Genomic DNA, 17,442 nt, shown 5'->3' with positions numbered 1-17,442 from the left:
CAGGGGTGCCTGCCCGGCCGGGCTTGTCCAGCTTTCATCTTGCTGACGCGCTGGGCTGTCACCCGTGGGCTGTTGCTGATGGAGACCTAGATGCAGCCCTTCTCCATCAGCCCCTCCCTGTCCCGCCCCTGGGCTGGGAAAACTGAGGCACCCTTAGCCACTGCCTCAGCAAAGGGAAGAAATCGGGTGCCATGCAGAGGGGACATGCCTGCCCCCCTTTCCTCGGGGGCTAATGGGGACACAGGGTGAGGGCAGGAGCCACTGGCTCTGGGAGGTGCCTGGGAGCCATCCGGCCCACCTGCCATTACCCCCGCGAGCAGACTGAGGACCCGGTGCTGAGGGGCAGCCTGTGTAGGAGAAGAGCAGCTTCGAAGCCTGACCATGACAGCCAGCACGTGGCCCTGAAGGAGCTGCTTTATGGGCTGAGCTTTGGTGGCTGTCCGTGCAGCGGGGACGCAAATGCTGCCTAGTCCGGTGTGTATGGAGGCGTGGCAGGGCGGGCCACTTCTGGAACACCTGAATCAAGTTTCAAAAGCAACTTAGGGGTTTAAGGGTCCCAAAGCAGACTAGAGCTCACTTACACCCCCAAGTGGGGCTCTGTGCCTGAGAGCACTGCTCACAGGAGGTGCTCAGCAAACACTCGTTAAAGGTGCATGAGCCGCGAGGGGCTGCACGGAGGTGTGGGGGAAGGGCATGGTCTGCGAGGCTCACCTGCCTGGGAAGGCTTTGGGTTTGCACTGGGGTCCTCCCTGAGTGCATGGGGCATGTACACGCTTGATTTGGGCCGGCTGAGGCTGAGTCAGAGTGGGATGCAGTCAGGGTCCCATTACAGAGCTCTGTCGCTCTCAGTCCCTGTGTCCCTCATGCTCAGATTATGAAATAAACTTTATTATTATTGTTCTAAAGCAAGCACGCATGGGCCAGCAGGTGGTGTGGAAGTTAAGGCATCTGGATTCCACATGGCCAGCCACACACTTCGAATCCCAGCCCTAGAGGCCGGGAAAACACACCGGGTGCATGTGCGTGCGTGTCCGAAATCCTGAGAGGAGAATCGAGAAGGAATCGTGGTATGGCCATCCCCCTGGAGGTGATGTCTCGTGTTCCCTCTCTGTCTCTCTCTGCAGTGAGAACACATGGGCTATAGCAAAACTAAAAAAGAAAGAGAGAAGGTGGTGGCTGGATTGCCCAGCACGTCATCACCGGGCTCGCGTGGGGCTAGCGTGACTACGTGTGACAGGTGTTCGCCGTGCCTTCCCCCTCACAGGGTTGGCTCTCCGAATCATGTGTGCGGGTCGCCTGGGACTGCCTTCCCTCCTGGAAGCCCCTGCCTACCTATGGTGCGTGGCCCTATAAAATACGTTCCTTCTGAAAACAGAGACTTCTCAGCGGGAGGAGATGGAAGTTACCACAGCCAGACAGTGCGAGGAGGACACAGGATGACTTCTGGGAACCATCCGATCGTGTAACTTCCATTTCGTCCCCAGAAACCAGTGACCGAACCCACATTAAGGGACAGGCTGCAAAAGCAGAGGGGACATGCCTGCCCCCCTTTCCTCGGGGGCTAATGGGGACACAGGGTGAGGGCAGGAGCCACTGGCTCTGGGAGGTGCCTGGGAGCCATCCGGCCCACCTGCCATTACCCCCGCGAGCAGACTGAGGACCCGGTGCTGAGGGGCAGCCTGTGTAGGAGAAGAGCAGCTTCGAAGCCTGACCATGACAGCCAGCACGTGGCCCTGAAGGAGCTGCTTTATGGGCTGAGCTTTGGTGGCTGTCCGTGCAGCGGGGACGCAAATGCTGCCTAGTCCGGTGTGTATGGAGGCGTGGCAGGGCGGGCCACTTCTGGAACACCTGAATCAAGTTTCAAAAGCAACTTAGGGGTTTAAGGGTCCCAAAGCAGACTAGAGCTCACTTACACCCCCAAGTGGGGCTCTGTGCCTGAGAGCACTGCTCACAGGAGGTGCTCAGCAAACACTCGTTAAAGGTGCATGAGCCGCGAGGGGCTGCACGGAGGTGTGGGGGAAGGGCATGGTCTGCGAGGCTCACCTGCCTGGGAAGGCTTTGGGTTTGCACTGGGGTCCTCCCTGAGTGCATGGGGCATGTACACGCTTGATTTGGGCCGGCTGAGGCTGAGTCAGAGTGGGATGCAGTCAGGGTCCCATTACAGAGCTCTGTCGCTCTCAGTCCCTGTGTCCCTCATGCTCAGATTATGAAATAAACTTTATTATTATTGTTCTAAAGCAAGCACGCATGGGCCAGCAGGTGGTGTGGAAGTTAAGGCATCTGGATTCCACATGGCCAGCCACACACTTCGAATCCCAGCCCTAGAGGCCGGGAAAACACACCGGGTGCATGTGCGTGCGTGTCCGAAATCCTGAGAGGAGAATCGAGAAGGAATCGTGGTATGGCCATCCCCCTGGAGGTGATGTCTCGTGTTCCCTCTCTGTCTCTCTCTGCAGTGAGAACACATGGGCTATAGCAAAACTAAAAAAGAAAGAGAGAAGGTGGTGGCTGGATTGCCCAGCACGTCATCACCGGGCTCGCGTGGGGCTAGCGTGACTACGTGTGACAGGTGTTCGCCGTGCCTTCCCCCTCACAGGGTTGGCTCTCCGAATCATGTGTGCGGGTCGCCTGGGACTGCCTTCCCTCCTGGAAGCCCCTGCCTACCTATGGTGCGTGGCCCTATAAAATACGTTCCTTCTGAAAACAGAGACTTCTCAGCGGGAGGAGATGGAAGTTACCACAGCCAGACAGTGCGAGGAGGACACAGGATGACTTCTGGGAACCATCCGATCGTGTAACTTCCATTTCGTCCCCAGAAACCAGTGACCGAACCCACATTAAGGGACAGGCTGCAAAACACCTGGCCAGGCTGCTTTGACAGCCTCCAGGTCACGAACCACAAGGAGAGACCCAGGACTGACCCCAGACTGGAGGGGACTAGGGAGACCAGGATGTCACACAACGTGGGGTCCAGGGACAAAGAGGGATGCGGGGGCGGGAGGCAGGCGGGCCGGAGGAATCAGAACTGTTTACAGTTTAGCTCTAGGTTGCCTGGTTTTTCAGAAACTCCAAGAGCTGATACTCCGGTAGTGGGAGGATTCCAGGACGCCGGTCTGGACAGGCAGGGAGGCAGTGTGTGCTGAGGCCAGAGAAGCCCTGCCCTGGCCTGAGACCTCTTGCAAGTGCCGATGGGGCAGGGCCTAGGCAGGGACCGAGAAACAGCCCGGGCTGGGCTGCAGGTCAGGCGCTGTGGCCTGCTGGGATTTGTGTATTGGGGGTGGGTGGGGTGGCCGCCCCCATGAGCAAATAAAAGCTGTTTAATTTGAGGCCCTTTTTTTCTTCCCCAGGGCTGAGGTGACCTGATGAGGGCCAGGAGGGCCAGGGCTAGGGCCAGTCCGGAGGAACCCCATTTACTCAGCCTGGTCTGTGTATGCGGCTCTGGGTGCAAGGAGGGAAAAACGGGACCCAGACCAGCCAGGGGCTGCTGGCGCCGCCTCAGAGGACACTCAGGGACCGGACAGGGCTGCTGGGGCCCGAGCCTGCAGCTTGAGCCTGGAACAGGCACCTCTTTGTGTCTGTAGGATGTATCCGGGACACAGGAACTGCTGGGCGGCGGCCTGGGAGCTTCAGATGGCACCAGGTCCCCCTGCTCTGCCCCAGGAACTAGAGCCTCTGCAGCCACGGCCCAGTATGCCTTAGGGGTGGCTCAAAGCCGAGGCCAGAGGGACAGCTGGGTCTGAACCCCACACTCATGGTGCAAGGCGTGGCCCAGGGCAGAGGCCAACAGAGATGCCATCAGAGAAGCTGGGGACAAGGCAGCGTCCGGCTCAGCTCACCATGCTCCGTGGACGCTCCACATGGCAGAGAACACAGGCGTCCCAAGGACCTTCGCACCCCACTCTTGTTGGTCACCTCTTGCTTTAATTGTGGAGCCACTTGACTTGCCCTTTTTTGCGGCTGGAGGGGCAACATAACCTGGTGGTTAAGCACCTGACCAAAGCCAGAGGGCCTGAACTCAAATCCTGGCTCTGTTCTCATTAAGCTACAAGTTACTTAGCCTCTTGGAGGCTCGGTTTCCCTATCTGTGAATGGGAGTCACCATGGTGTGGGCACAGGGTAGGGGTGGGTGTATGGAGAGAGACAGGGGCCATCTTGGGACGACCAGCCTCTGCCCGACCTGGTTTGCCTTCCGTGGAATTGGGTTCCTTTTAAGGAGCTGATAGGAGCTAGCAGCTGAGCCTGCAGTCAGACTCTACCCACAGCGCAGAGCTAAAAAAAGGCCCCGACCGCCCACGCCGCTCACCCTGATCCTAGCAAGCCCAGACGCGAGAATTCTGCCTGGGATGTCGCCCTGCCCAGGTCCGGGGATTCGCGAGCAACCTCGGTATTTGGAAGGGTCTCCAACCTCTGCTAGGGGGGCTGCCAGGGGACAGACGGGCTCAGGCCCCAGACTTGGCCTCAGACTCACCCAGGGCTGCCGGGACCCGTGTGCGGGCTGCTGGCGCCGCCTCAGAGGACACTCAGGGACCGGACAGGGCTGCTGGGGCCCGAGCCTGCAGCCTGAGCCTGGAACAGGCACCTCTTTGTGTCTGTAGGATGTATCCGGGACACAGGAACTGCTGGGCGGCGGCCTGGGAGCTTCAGATGGCACCAGGTCCCCCTGCTCTGCCCCAGGAACTAGAGCCTCTGCAGCCACGGCCCAGTATGCCTTAGGGGTGGCTCAAAGCCGAGGCCAGAGGGACAGCTGGGTCTGAACCCCACACTCATGGTGCAAGGCGTGGCCCAGGGCAGAGGCCAACAGAGATGCCATCAGAGAAGCTGGGGACAAGGCAGCGTCCGGCTCAGCTCACCATGCTCCGTGGACGCTCCACATGGCAGAGAACACAGGCGTCCCAAGGACCTTCGCACCCCACTCTTGTTGGTCACCTCTTGCTTTAATTGTGGAGCCACTTGACTTGCCCTTTTTTGCGGCTGGAGGGGCAACATAACCTGGTGGTTAAGCACCTGACCAAAGCCAGAGGGCCTGAACTCAAATCCTGGCTCTGTTCTCATTAAGCTACAAGTTACTTAGCCTCTTGGAGGCTCGGTTTCCCTGTCTGTGAATGGGAGTCACCATGGTGTGGGCACAGGGTAGGGGTGGGTGTATGGAGAGAGACAGGGGCCATCTTGGGACGACCAGCCTCTGCCCGACCTGGTTTGCCTTCCGTGGAATTGGGTTCCTTTTAAGGAGCTGATAGGAGCTAGCAGCTGAGCCTGCAGTCAGACTCTACCCACAGCGCAGAGCTAAAAAAAGGCCCCGACCGCCCACGCCGCTCACCCTGATCCTAGCAAGCCCAGACGCGAGAATTCTGCCTGGGATGTCGCCCTGCCCAGGTCCGGGGATTCGCGAGCAACCTCGGTATTTGGAAGGGTCTCCAACCTCTGCTAGGGGGGCTGCCAGGGGACAGACGGGCTCAGGCCCCAGACTTGGCCTCAGACTCGCCCAGGGCTGCCGGGACCGATGTGCAGCCCGCGGCAGCCTGGGGTAGGACTGAAATGGCTTGAGTGGGGTTGTGTACTGTGCCGCTTTGCGTGTAAGACAGGCTGTCTGGCAGACACAAACACACGGCACATTCGTCATCAGAATTTTCCTAGTAGCCACGTAAAGAAAGCAGAAACAGTCCAACTTAACTTTCATTTCATTTACTGTTATTATTATTATTATTATTTTGCTATAGGGTACGTATGATCTCCAGAGAAAGAGGAAAGTGAGAAATCACTCCCCAAGGGGGATGGCCACACCACAGTCCCTTCTCCGCCATTCTCCTCTCGGGATTTTGGGCACACATGCACACGCGACCAGCGTGTTTTTCAAGCCACCGGGTCTGGGACTCAGCCATGTGGGCTCCAGCCCCTAACTTCCATGCCACCTGCTGACTCATTTTTTAAATGATTTTTGCATTCCTAGAGGTGTGTGCACTCACCAGAGAGGGAGAGAGAGAGAGGGAGAAAGCACCCCAGAGGGGAGAGGCCATGCTGCAGTCCTTGCCTCCATTTCTCCTTCCAGTCAGGATTTCGGGCACATGTGCACCTGGTAAGCTTTTCAAGCTGTTGGGATTTGAACTGCAGGTGGTCGTGTGGGAGCCAGCTCCCTACACTCAGCCCGTAAGCACTGCTACAGGGCCCCTAATTTGATACGTTATTTAACTCAACATATCCAAAATACTATCAGCATGACGGCTGGTCAGCAGAGTGACACCAGCAAGGAGACGTCTCGCGCTCTCGCTCGTGCTCTCTCAAACCCGGTGCACCGGGTCCGTGGCACAGCTGGGTTTGCTCTGAGCACCTGTCAGTGGCTGCTGCTTACGCAATAGCAGGCAGATTCTAGGTTGTTCTGGGGCCTCTGGACAAGGCTGGTGCTGGTGCTTGAGCTCAGAGCAGCTTTCTGCTCACTCAGTGCCTGGCGCCTAGGGACACCTAGAAAATGCTCAGTCCCCCTGCTCCCTGCCACGCCCCTGCCAGGCTGGCACACGCTGGCCAAAGCCTGCCCCGGGCCAGAGTCTCGTATGGGTCACTGGCTGCCTGACTCCAAACCCACTAGGGCTCTGGTCGTGCCTGGCAGAGTGTGGTCCCTGGTGGGGTTAGGGAGGGCACAAAGCCTGCAGCCCGAGCCCCTGGCCAGCCCCAGGCTGCAGCATCCTTGCCCTGGGGAATGGAAAGAGCTGGGGGGATGGCCTCTCCCCCGAGCAGCCACTCGGAACAGATTACACTGAGCAAGTTCAGAAGGCCATGTCCCTGCTGTCCCTCCACCTCGGCTGTCCCTGCCTGCCTAGAAGTGCTTTGACTGTGGGGTCACAGCCGAGCCTGTGCTGTCCTTCCGCTAGGCACACCCTGCCTGCCTGAGTCAGGACACATGTGATGTCCTCCTCCCTTTGAGGGTTAATTCTGTCTCCCTGAGAGGCCCTCAGCCCCACCAGCAGAGAATGTTTGGAATGCACAGGAGCACACACCCCTTCCCAGGAACCAGCCTCACCCTTCCAGGGAAGGGGCCTGGCCTGTACCCTCCAGGGTCCTCTTCTGGTGCCCTGCTGTGCCCTGGGGACCTCAGGCCTGGGGTCTCACCTGAGGAGCTATGTAGCTTCCCTCATCCACCCTCACACACTGCCCAGCTGAGACAGCAGAGGTTCCGGCTCCCGGAACACCTGTTCTGTCCCGGACGCAGGGGCGCATGGGGTGGGCACTCAGGAGACTGAGCAGCAACCTGGGACTCGAGACCCTGCTTGGTGCCTGTCGCTCAGTGCTTCGCCCTTGGGATCCCGTGGGTGCCCGCAGAGTTACTGGGGTGCTTTTCTTACCCTACCAATATTCCTAGGCTATAAACTTCCAGACAGTAAGGACTTACTCCCCGTTGGGGGTAACCCGCATAGGCTCAGGGCTCCAGACACAGGTGCCGAATTGAGCGGATAGTTTGTAGCACACTGCCACCACCTATGTCCCCGGGTTCCCCAGGAAGATCACCGAGGCCAGGAGGTGTTGAGATGCCTGTCCAAGGTCACAGAGCTGGGAAGCGGTGGTGCTGGGATTTGAATCCAAGCAGCCCGGCTCCAAAGCCACCTCTCAGTGGGATGCCAGTATGTATACCACCCCACCGCAAACAGTGACAGAAACGTCAGGGGACAAGACTGCAGAGTGAGCCACTCATGACCAGGTGAGGCACAGAGATTTACATCTTGTTGGCATCTTTGTCAGGGCAGATAATCCCGGTGACAATCAGTGGTGGTAAACTGAGGCTGAGTCATTCTCTGAGATGCCACCACAGGGGACACCCGGCCCATCCCTCTGAACAGGCCTTTCGGGTGGAAGGAACACACACTGGGCACACACCTCTCTGGGCCACACCCTACGTGGGCCTGGTTGTGCTCCCTCTCTGATCTTCACAGCAACCTGTCAAGGAAGGCATTGTCACAGCGCCCACTGTGGGTGAGGACGCAGAGCTGCAGGACAGGGCTAACTCTGAGTTAGCAGCAGCCATGCTAGCAACTGTGGTGGCCCCAGCCGGGCACTTTCTAAATATTCAATAATGACAGAACACACCTTTGACCCCACCTCCCAATGCCTGTCATCTCTCTGCCCCTCTTACAGGCCCTGGGGACAGGCTGTTCTCCTAACAAGCCCCTGGAGATATGAACTGTTGACATACCATAAGCGCTCAATGTAATGCCTATTCGTGGAGCCCTAAGCTTACGCAAGGCCTGGAATGAAAGGCACACATGAGCCCCTAAAAAATGAGAAAGTCCTTATTGTCCAAAAGCTTACATGCTAACTGGTAGGGGTAAGGAAAACACTTCAGTGACTCTAATGACAAGAATTTCAGATCACCTAGAAAAGGGGATTTTCATTTTCTGTCCCATTCAGGCCTTCTAACCTAACCGTGAAAATATTGCTCAATCTAATAAAAAGCAAGAAAAAAACCCAAAGATGAAACAAAGGGAAGCACAATAAACAGGACAACATGGAAGAAATAAAGTCCAAATACACCCTTCATTACAATAAATGCGAATGAGTTAAACTCACCTTTAAAAGATCAAACTCTCAGATGAGAATACAAAAAAACAAAACAAAACAAAACAAAACAAAACAAAACAAAACAAAACAAAACAAAACAAAACAAAACAAAACAAAACAAAACAAAACAAAACAAAACAAAACAAAACAAAACAAAACAAAACAAAACAAAACAAAACAAAACAAAACAAAACAAAACAAAACAAAACAAAACAAAACAAAACAAAACAAAACAAAACAAAACAAAACAAAACAAAACAAAACAAAACAAAACAAAACAAAACAAAACAAAACAAATCAAACTCACCTATATGCCACAAATAAGAGACACACCCGAACTAAATGGCACAGGAAGGTTGAGAACGAAGGAATGGAGCCAACTACAGGCAATTGCCACTGAAAAGAGAAGGCATGGTCTCTTACCTCACAGACAAGATAGAGAAAGCAGTCAGTATAAACTACGTGCTTCCCACTCCTGGCTGCTCATCAAAAGCCTGAGGTCTAGGCCCCACCCTGGAGATTCCGATTTAGCCGGTGGATTTAACAGGGCTCTGACACTGTGTTTATAGCTCTTCAGGTGATTCCGATGTGCAGCTGAGTGGGAGGACCTGAACCAGAGCAAGAGTTGAAAAGGAGCAGATGAGGAAGAAACCTTAGATCTCTGCCGGAAGGAAATGTTGTGAGAAAGCAATACCCAGGAGGTGCCCAGTAAATACCAGGTTGATTGGTCAATTGACTGATACTCTCCCTACTGGAAACTTCTGTGGTAATTAGACCATAAATTACCCCACACCTAGTTATTAATCCTGGGGAAATAAATCCTAAACCGAGAGGGTTGCTGGTGTAGTAACTCTGTTTCTAATGCCTGATCTGCTTCCGTCAAGAAAGCCTACCCCACATTTGAGCCTCTGGGTGGGGCTCGGTGCCAGGCGTGTGCTTTGGGGCTCTAGTTACAAACACACAGAAGTTCAAGTCACATAAGGCAACACTGAGGCAAGTCTGGAAGATTTTTGCAAGATTTAAATAAGCCAACCTGAGTGCCCTTGGAAAATGGGCCATCACCCTGGGTCGAGGGATCAGAGACAAGGAGTACCAGTCCTGTTATTTAAGCACCTACCAGGTACCTGAGGCTTTGCACACATTTGCTCAGTCCACCTCAGTCTACAGTCCTACACACCTCCAGTACATGGGTTTGAGGCAGACCTTTAACCACTGTTTACTGAGCACCTACTATGTGCCAGGCACTGTTCTGGGAGGGTACAGGAGCTTCCACTCCAGTGCTGAGGGAAGAAGCCCAGTGGGGAGAGGAACATGGCCAGCCTCACAGCGACAAGTGGCATGACCAGCTCTGGTAGGAGGGTTTGTATGCCTCCGCCCACTCTTAATATTCCACTCCCCGGCAGGGGCCTCAGCATCCCCCTCAGCTGAGACCCCTGCTGGCTCCTCTGCCTTCTCAGCTCAAAACTGCTGAGGGTCGGGACCAGCAGATGGTGTGATGGTTATGTCGCTGGATGCCCACGTGACCGACTGTGGTTTGAGTCCCGGACCTGGTAGCTTGAAACTCATGCTGGACACATGCGCATGCCCAAAATCCTGAGAGAAGAATGGGGGAGAAGGGATTGCAGTGTGTCCATCCCCTTGGAGGCTGATTTCTCTTTCTGTCTCTCTGTCTTTCTGGCAAGCGTATGCGCCCTATACCAAAAATCTCTTACAAAACAAAACAAAACTGTTGAGGGTCCTGGGGCAAGTTCCCAAACTCCCTGAGAGTGAGCCTTATTTGGGAAAGAGGGAGGGGTGGAGTTTCTCTCAGACAGCACAGCCATCACTTAGGGTTCCTGCTCTAAGGCAGGGCACGACCTCGGGGTCCCTGTGCTCACAGCTCTCCCAGGTCCGCACAGACCTGCTGCTCGTGCTGTCAGCTCCCCCCACCCCCTGTCCTGCTCCCCAGGCCCAGCCCCTCTCCCTGCCCAGGCCCCCCGCTTCTCCTGCAGACCTTTCCCTTGCCAAGGACTGGACTCCGGGCCGCGGGCGCTGGGCCTTCCCTCCGGCTCTTGCACGCCGCTCTCTGCTGTTCTCTCCCCACTCGAGATGGTGGCGGCTCAAGGCCTACGCGAACAAGCAGGTGAGCAGGTGAGCACCGAGCTCAGCCAGCCTCCGGGGCCCTACGCCAGGACTCGGCCGGTGTTCTCCCACCAATCTGCCTTTTTCTTTAAAAATAAACGAATGGCTATTGTTCGTTATCCCTTCCGCCACTCCTGGGAAACAGCATCATGTTGGACTTGTGGGATTCTTCCTGAGCCCATTTTATACACACACACACACACACACGCCCGAAGAGCATGGCCACCGGCAGCTGCATGCACACACCTGGGACCATGCACCAGCCTCCGCTCTTGTGCCGTGTCCTTCCACAGCTCGCTCTGCTCCCGCACTGTTCTGCTTTCTGGATGGTGGATCTGCAGGCCCTGTCTATGAGTGTGTGTGCACCCACAATCCCTATCTATGTGTGTGGGTGCATACCCTGTGTATGTGCGTAAGCATGTTCCCAGCTATGCTTATAGACATGGCACGTGTGTAAGCATACTCCATCTGTGTGTGTGGGAGGCTGTGGAGACAATGCAGTGTTACAACTCTTCAGGCTCTTCAGGGTCGTCTGGAGACTGTGGGCCAGGGATCGTGGTTATATACATGTTAGTGGGCTGTGATTGGTTGTAAAAGGTGGGTTATGATTGGTTGCTTTGTGGACCAATCATGAGGTGCCAGATATGCAAATCTGAGGGATTCTAGTGGCCAATCAGAGTATGTTTTGAAGGTGAGGTTTTGAAGGGGAGCCAATCATGGCCTTTGGCATTGTGTAATTGTTTGCTCTCTGAGAAACCAGTGATATTCACTGGTGCGCAGCCTCCCACAGTGTGTATGAGCACGTCCCTGTTCCCTGTGTGTGTGAGCACATCCCTGTTTAGCATGTCGCCATCTGTGTGTGTGTGTGTGTGTGTGTGTCTGTGTGCATGCCTCTGCCTCACCCCTTCACTGCACTCCTTTTACCCAGTCACCTCCTGTTGGCCCTCACTCTCTGTTCCGATGTCCCCTCCTCCCTAGCCCATCTGGACGCCTGACCCTGCTCTGCCCCACATCTCTGTGACCCCATCTCTGAACTCAGCACCCCATTCTCCTGCCTCCTGCACACAGCAGGTGACTGGGCGCAGGGGCAACCGCTCAGCCCCGCATTCCTTTCCGCTAGCTAGAACCCACCCACCCCCTCTTGGTCCGACCGGCCTCTGGTGTGTGTGTGTGCATGCGAGGTGCTCAGGAAGGCAGCTGCATGCACACACCTGGGACCATGCACCAGCCTCCGCTCTTGTGCCGTGTCCTTCTGCAGCTCGCTCTGCTTCAGCATTCATTCATGCACGTGTTCATTCAGCACATGCACCACACCAGACACTCTGGTCACCATGCACGTATGGGGACAGAGAAGAGGTGACACAAGAGACTAGGGGATCTGTCCCAGCAGAGGGGCCAGGAGGCTTCACTGAGGAGCAGAACGAACCCCAGGAGAGAAGCAAGAAAGCAGGGGTAGCACTCCCGGCAGGAGAGCACATGGCAAAGGCAGTCCTGGGTGAGAGGTTGGCCTGCTTTCACGCTGTGCAGGGTGACAGCTGCTAGGGCCTGAGAGCAAAGGGAAACGTGAGTGAGATGTAAGCAACCAGGGCATGGTCGGATTTATAGGTTGCAATGGAGAGAAGGGATTGGCTGTGGGGCCGAGACAGGAACAGCAAAGAGCTGCAAGTGTCCAGCCAAGGGCTGCTGGTGGCCCTGCTGGGCTGCAGTCCTCGAGGCAGGCAGATGTGGGGACCCAGTGAAAGGGGAAAGGACAGGGCTGGGACCCAAAGACAGGATCATCTGGCCCAGAGGCAGAAAGGGACAGCAGGCCCAGTTCAGATGACTGCAACACAGGTGACCCTGCCCAAAGCAGAGAGAACAAGTCCCTTTGCGCACTCCCGAGGCAGGCCATGGCAGGAGGCTGGCAGGTGGCACCAGTGAGGCCCTGAACTGCCTGCAGGGGGCTGAGAGGGGCCGCAAGCCGAGTTCCCCTGAGTTCCGGTCCTCCCTTGACAAAAAGCCTTGGAAAGAGCCTTGGAAATAGCCTTGGAAATGACCTCGGGCAGGTTCTCCCCGGCCCTCTGATGCCTCTCCACCTCAGGGTGCTGCCTAAGTGGTGTGAGACGAGCCACACACACCTCCAAACTCCCTGTCCCTAAGCGATCACCCCACGATTTCAGCCACGCCTACAGATCAGGCTCAGCTCAGTCCTGAATCCTTTTTATCAGGTCTCAGTCCTCTGGCTGGAGGAAACTGGGTGAGACCAAGGGGAGAATAGGGCGAAGGGAGAGCTCGAGGAGGGCGGCCGAGGGGGGATGGCCAAGAGGGGAGAGGCAGAAGGAGAGGCAGAGGGGTTGCTGACAGTGGGCTCTTGAGCATGACGCCAGTGACTCCAGCACCTGGCTGGGGCAGGCCCTGGAGACAGCTGTCCTCGGCCGCACACCTCTCCCGGGGCGAGACCTTGTTTCCTGGACTGCTGGCCCCAGCTGGCCATTGTGAGCTCTCTTGGCCTCGGTGTCACTCTCCGAGAAAGGACAGCACCTGGCCCCTGCTGGGCTCCTGCCTGGTGATGTGCTGGACAGCCCGGGCCATGCGGGGCACAGGGGCCTTGAGCACAACTGGGCGGCTCGCTCCCAGCCAGGTCACCCGGAGGTAGGGGTGAGTGGGGGTGCTGACTGGGCCCTCCTCGAATCGCTCAGGCGTTCCAGCTCTACCACCGATCGGGTGTCTGCTTGAGTCAGCTGCCTGGTCAGCTTGGGCTCAGCACTGCCATTTGTCTGCACAGTGGCCCCGGATTACTGATACTGATGCTGGGAGCCCCCCAGCACGCACTGCGCACGGTCCAGGCCGGCCCAGCACGTGCAAGATCTCACTTGACCTGCCCAGCCACTCACTGTCTGCAGTTGCTATTACTGCTCCCATCTCGCAGATGAAGAAACAGGCTCAGAGACATTGAGTGGCCTCCCTAGGTCACACAGCCTAGGAGTGGCAGAGCTGGGGCTTGAACTCATGCCTGGCTGACATCGAACCCTGTGCTCTTAACCACTCAGAGGCCCAGGGTACCCTGGACGGTTTCCAGTAGGGTATGTTCCCTTTTCCAGGCTCCCTCCCAGAGCCCTGGACTCCCCCTCCCACGCAGGATCCCCACAAGGGCTGGGTCATTATTGCATGCGAGGTGAGGTCAGGTGGCTGGGAGTTCACTGGAACCCAGGTCTGGGCGGAGGGGCAAAATTAATCCCTTTTTTTTTTTTTTTTGGAGAGGTTTTTGCTATAGGGTGCATGCGCTTGCCAGAAAGACACATAGATACAGAAAGTGAGAAGTCACCCCCTAGGGGGGATGGCCACCCCGCAATCTCTTTTCCTCCATTCTCCTCTTGGGATCTTGGGCACGCATGCACATGTGCCCGATAGCCACCAGGGCTGAGATTCGAACTGTGGTCGACTACATGGGAGTCCAGCGACATAGTCGTTATGCTATCTGCTGGTCCCCTAATTAATCCCATTTTACAGATGGGGAATGTTGCTTGTTTCAGCAAAGCCGTTGCTTTCCCTAACTCCAATAGAGGCAGAACTCAGTCTGACTTCAAAGCTGGACCCTGATCACTCCACTCCACGCCATGACAGGTCAGACACCTTCCCCAGTAGGTCCTCCCTGATCTCCACTCTGATCCTGACAGCTCTCCTTCGGACTGGTCCCCAAGCACCAGGGCAGTTGGACTAGAGACTGGTCTGTACAGCCGTGTCCCCTCACCCTACCTGGCTCCATCATTCTGCCATGTAACCAGGCCTGGCTTCAAGCCGAACTCCATCTCACCTCTCCGACCAGAGCAGTTGTCAAGGTCTCCTCCACATCTACCCCATCCCCTGGAAGGTGCCCCCAGAGTTACGGAGTGCACGCTCTCAGGGTATCCAGCACCATCCCAGCACACAGTAGGCACCTTATCCACATTCGTTCAATAATTACTATCACTGCAACTGCCAAGAACTGGAGCCTTCTATTTTTCTCAATTTCTCTGGAGCCAACCTCACCAGGTCGCACCCGTCCCATTCTACAGGGAGAAGAGAGTGGCAGAGAAGCCACGCAGCTCCCCCAAGGTTGCAGAGCCAGGAGGGAGGGAGCAGGTCCTGGCAGGGCCTCCCTGGGGTGGGGCTGGACACTGTCCCTGGTGACCGCACCAGAGGCCCGATCCTGTCATTAGCTCAGGTGTGAACTGCAGCTTCCACACCTGTCATTAGGAACCAGGGCAACTGGGGCAGCAGCTCAGCCCTGGCCGGCCTCCCCGTTCCAGCTGCTGAAGATTGGCCAATGAGGAGCACGGCTCAGCCTCTCCTAGCCGGCCGAGGCAGCCCAGAGCCCTGCTGCCTAGGAGCAAGGGGCCCTGGGCCTGGCAGAGACACTCCCCCTCCTGGGCCCTTCCTGTGTGCCGGCACCACCACGCCCAGCAAACTGTGCAGGGCGTACCTGTCACCCCGCTTTGCAGATGGGAAAGGCGAGGCTCCAAGAGGCCTCGTGGATGGGGTGAAGGAAGGGTCAAAGCAAGACATTCCGCTCCGGGGACTGAAGCGCCAACCCTCTTCCCATGCCAATCTCACTGGCAACCCCATCCTCCCCAGACAACAGGGCGGGACCTAGAAAACTCAGAGTGAAAGGAAAACTCGGGGGGTCAGCTCCTTGTGTGCAGCGACCACAGCTTAGAGATGACCGGGACACTTACGGGCTCTCCGGGCACCAGGGAACGCACCGAGACACCTGGAAAACAGTGGGGCACAGGGCTGCACCCACCCCTCAGCCGGGTCCACAAACTAGTCCCCACCAAGGGGGAGGTTGCACTGGGCTGGGAGACCAGGGCATGCCTGTATCATCCTTAGTTCTGGGCAACAGCAAGGCCACAGGAGCCCAAAAGGTGTTTCACCCTGTCCTGGGGAAAGTCAGGAAGACTTCCTGGAAAAAGTCCTCAGAGAGGAGACCTGGGACCAGCGGCTGTCAGTCAAGGGCTGCCTCTGGCCAGGAGTATGGGGGGGGAGGGGACAGTGCCCTGTGTCCTGCAGTGTATGGATGGGACGCCTTCACCCTCCAGCCTGTCAGGGTTCAGCACGACCCTCTGCTGGTTCCTAGCCTCCAAGAGCAGGAGGGAGGGAGGTGGGCTGGGGAGGCAGAGTCAGGGTGCGGCCTGGCCCCTCGCCCGGTGTGTGGGTGTCTGCGCGTGTGAGCGTGAGGGGCCTGCGTCTTGGTCCGTGGCTGGCACGGAGCGTCCGATTGTGCAATGCCCAGGAGAACAGTGCAGGGACTGGCGGGGACCCCAGCTGGGTCAGGGAGCCAGCTGGAACCACCACAAGGAACAGTGCGCAGGGCCCTGCCCAGTGGGTTGTGAAAGACAAGCAGGGGTGGGAAGAAATGCCTCTGAGCTCAAAACACCCAGGGAGAGATGGGCGGTGGGGCCGCAGTGGGGCTGCTGAAAGCTGGGGCTCAAGGGAATGGAGGGCCCACACCGGGCACCAGTGCCAGGCCACCTGTGCCCGTCAGCCAGGTCAGCCGGGGCTGGACGGCAGGGGAGGGCCGGCCCCGGGGCCCAGAGGCCTCTCCCTGCCTCTGCCTGGGCCCTGGGGACCAGTGAGGAGCTGGGAAGAGTACAGCGGAGAGCCCAGTGGGGCGCCACAGGGTGTAAACTATCAGGTGGGCTGTGCAATTTGCCTAGGCCCCACCTGCCTAAAGCCCCCACCCCTTTTCCCTAGAGGAATGCTAGGAGGGCCCTTCCCCTCAATCTCAGCATCTCCTAGGGGCTCCCCCAAACCGGTTATTAAACGACTGCATTAGGCTTATCAAAGCAGACGTGGGCCACTCTAAACCCAACACATCCAGGCATGTCATTCCTTTCCCAGGCGCCCTGGGAACCCGCGGCTCCAGACGCCGCCAGTTTCGGGGCTGGGGGAGGGGCGGTGGGGTGTGAGGGAGCCACACCCCTGAGAAATCGCGCTTCGAGGAGGCCTCAGCGCCGCCCCAGCCACCGCACAGAGGCCACCACGCAGAACCGGTGGTGCTGCCCACAGTGGGAAGGGGGGGCCTCAGCCACGCCTTCCGCCCGACCTCGCACCCACCAATGCCTCTGGGCGTGGCTCTGGAGGGTGGCTCTGGAGAGTGGCAGGTGCCAGGAAGCGCTCCGGCAGGTGGACCAGGTGAACCGTCCCCCCTATAGATCCACCCCCGCCTCCCCGCTGCCAGGAGCACCTGAGCACTCCCAAGCTGCGCTAGTGAGGGCCCCGCCGCTCAGCTCAGCTTCCCAGACCCCGCGCGCCCCACGACTGTATTTCCTGGGCCCCCTGAGGCACTCCTGCCTCCACTGTGGCCCCACGGACACTCCGCCCCGCATCCTCACGGCAATTCCCGGCCCGAGGCGACCCTGGGACACCGAAGTGCCCCCAGGGCAGTGCTCCCTGGGCTCCTAGCGCCCGCGGGACCACACACCAGCCCCTCGGGAGTCGGCCAGCCCCATCCCAACGTGGGCGGTACTTTCCAGCTCCAAGGTGGTTTCGGCGCAGCGTCCCAGCGCGTCCCCCGGGGGCTCAGGTCTCCGCGCCCTGCAGCCCTCGCGGGCCGGGCCAGTATCTTCCCGACCCAGAGCGCCCCCCAGCGCGAGGACTCCGCGAAGGCGTGCGGAGAGCGGCGGGGGGGCGCCCCCTCACCTCCGAGTCTGCACCGTGGGGCTGTATTTGCCTTTGTTTCTCTTCTTGAAGAGCGAGTTCATGGTGGCGCTCGGGGGACTCGGGGGGCGCGGAGGGGGGGGGGGGGAGGGCCGGCAG

The 17,442-nt window shown here is 57.8% G+C and overlaps 1 protein-coding gene across 1 annotated transcript in view; it reads right to left on the bottom strand.

Annotated features, from left to right (window-relative positions):
* PPL (periplakin) overlaps positions 1–17,416 on the bottom strand; it is a 59,498-nt gene extending 42,082 nt beyond the window's left edge. The window contains exon 1 of the mRNA XM_014589130.2: positions 17,326–17,416. Coding sequence (XP_014444616.1) covers positions 17,326–17,387 — 62 coding nt within the window. The 5' untranslated portion in view covers positions 17,388–17,416. The remainder of the gene's footprint in view (positions 1–17,325) is intronic.
* Positions 17,417–17,442: the final 26 nt, after the last annotated feature.

This window comes from Tupaia chinensis, unplaced genomic scaffold (genome assembly GCF_000334495.1).
Source record: "Tupaia chinensis unplaced genomic scaffold, TupChi_1.0 Scaffold000042_2, whole genome shotgun sequence".
Lineage (NCBI taxonomy): Eukaryota > Metazoa > Chordata > Mammalia > Scandentia > Tupaiidae > Tupaia > Tupaia belangeri.
This window is presented reverse-complemented; position numbering and strand designations above follow the sequence as displayed.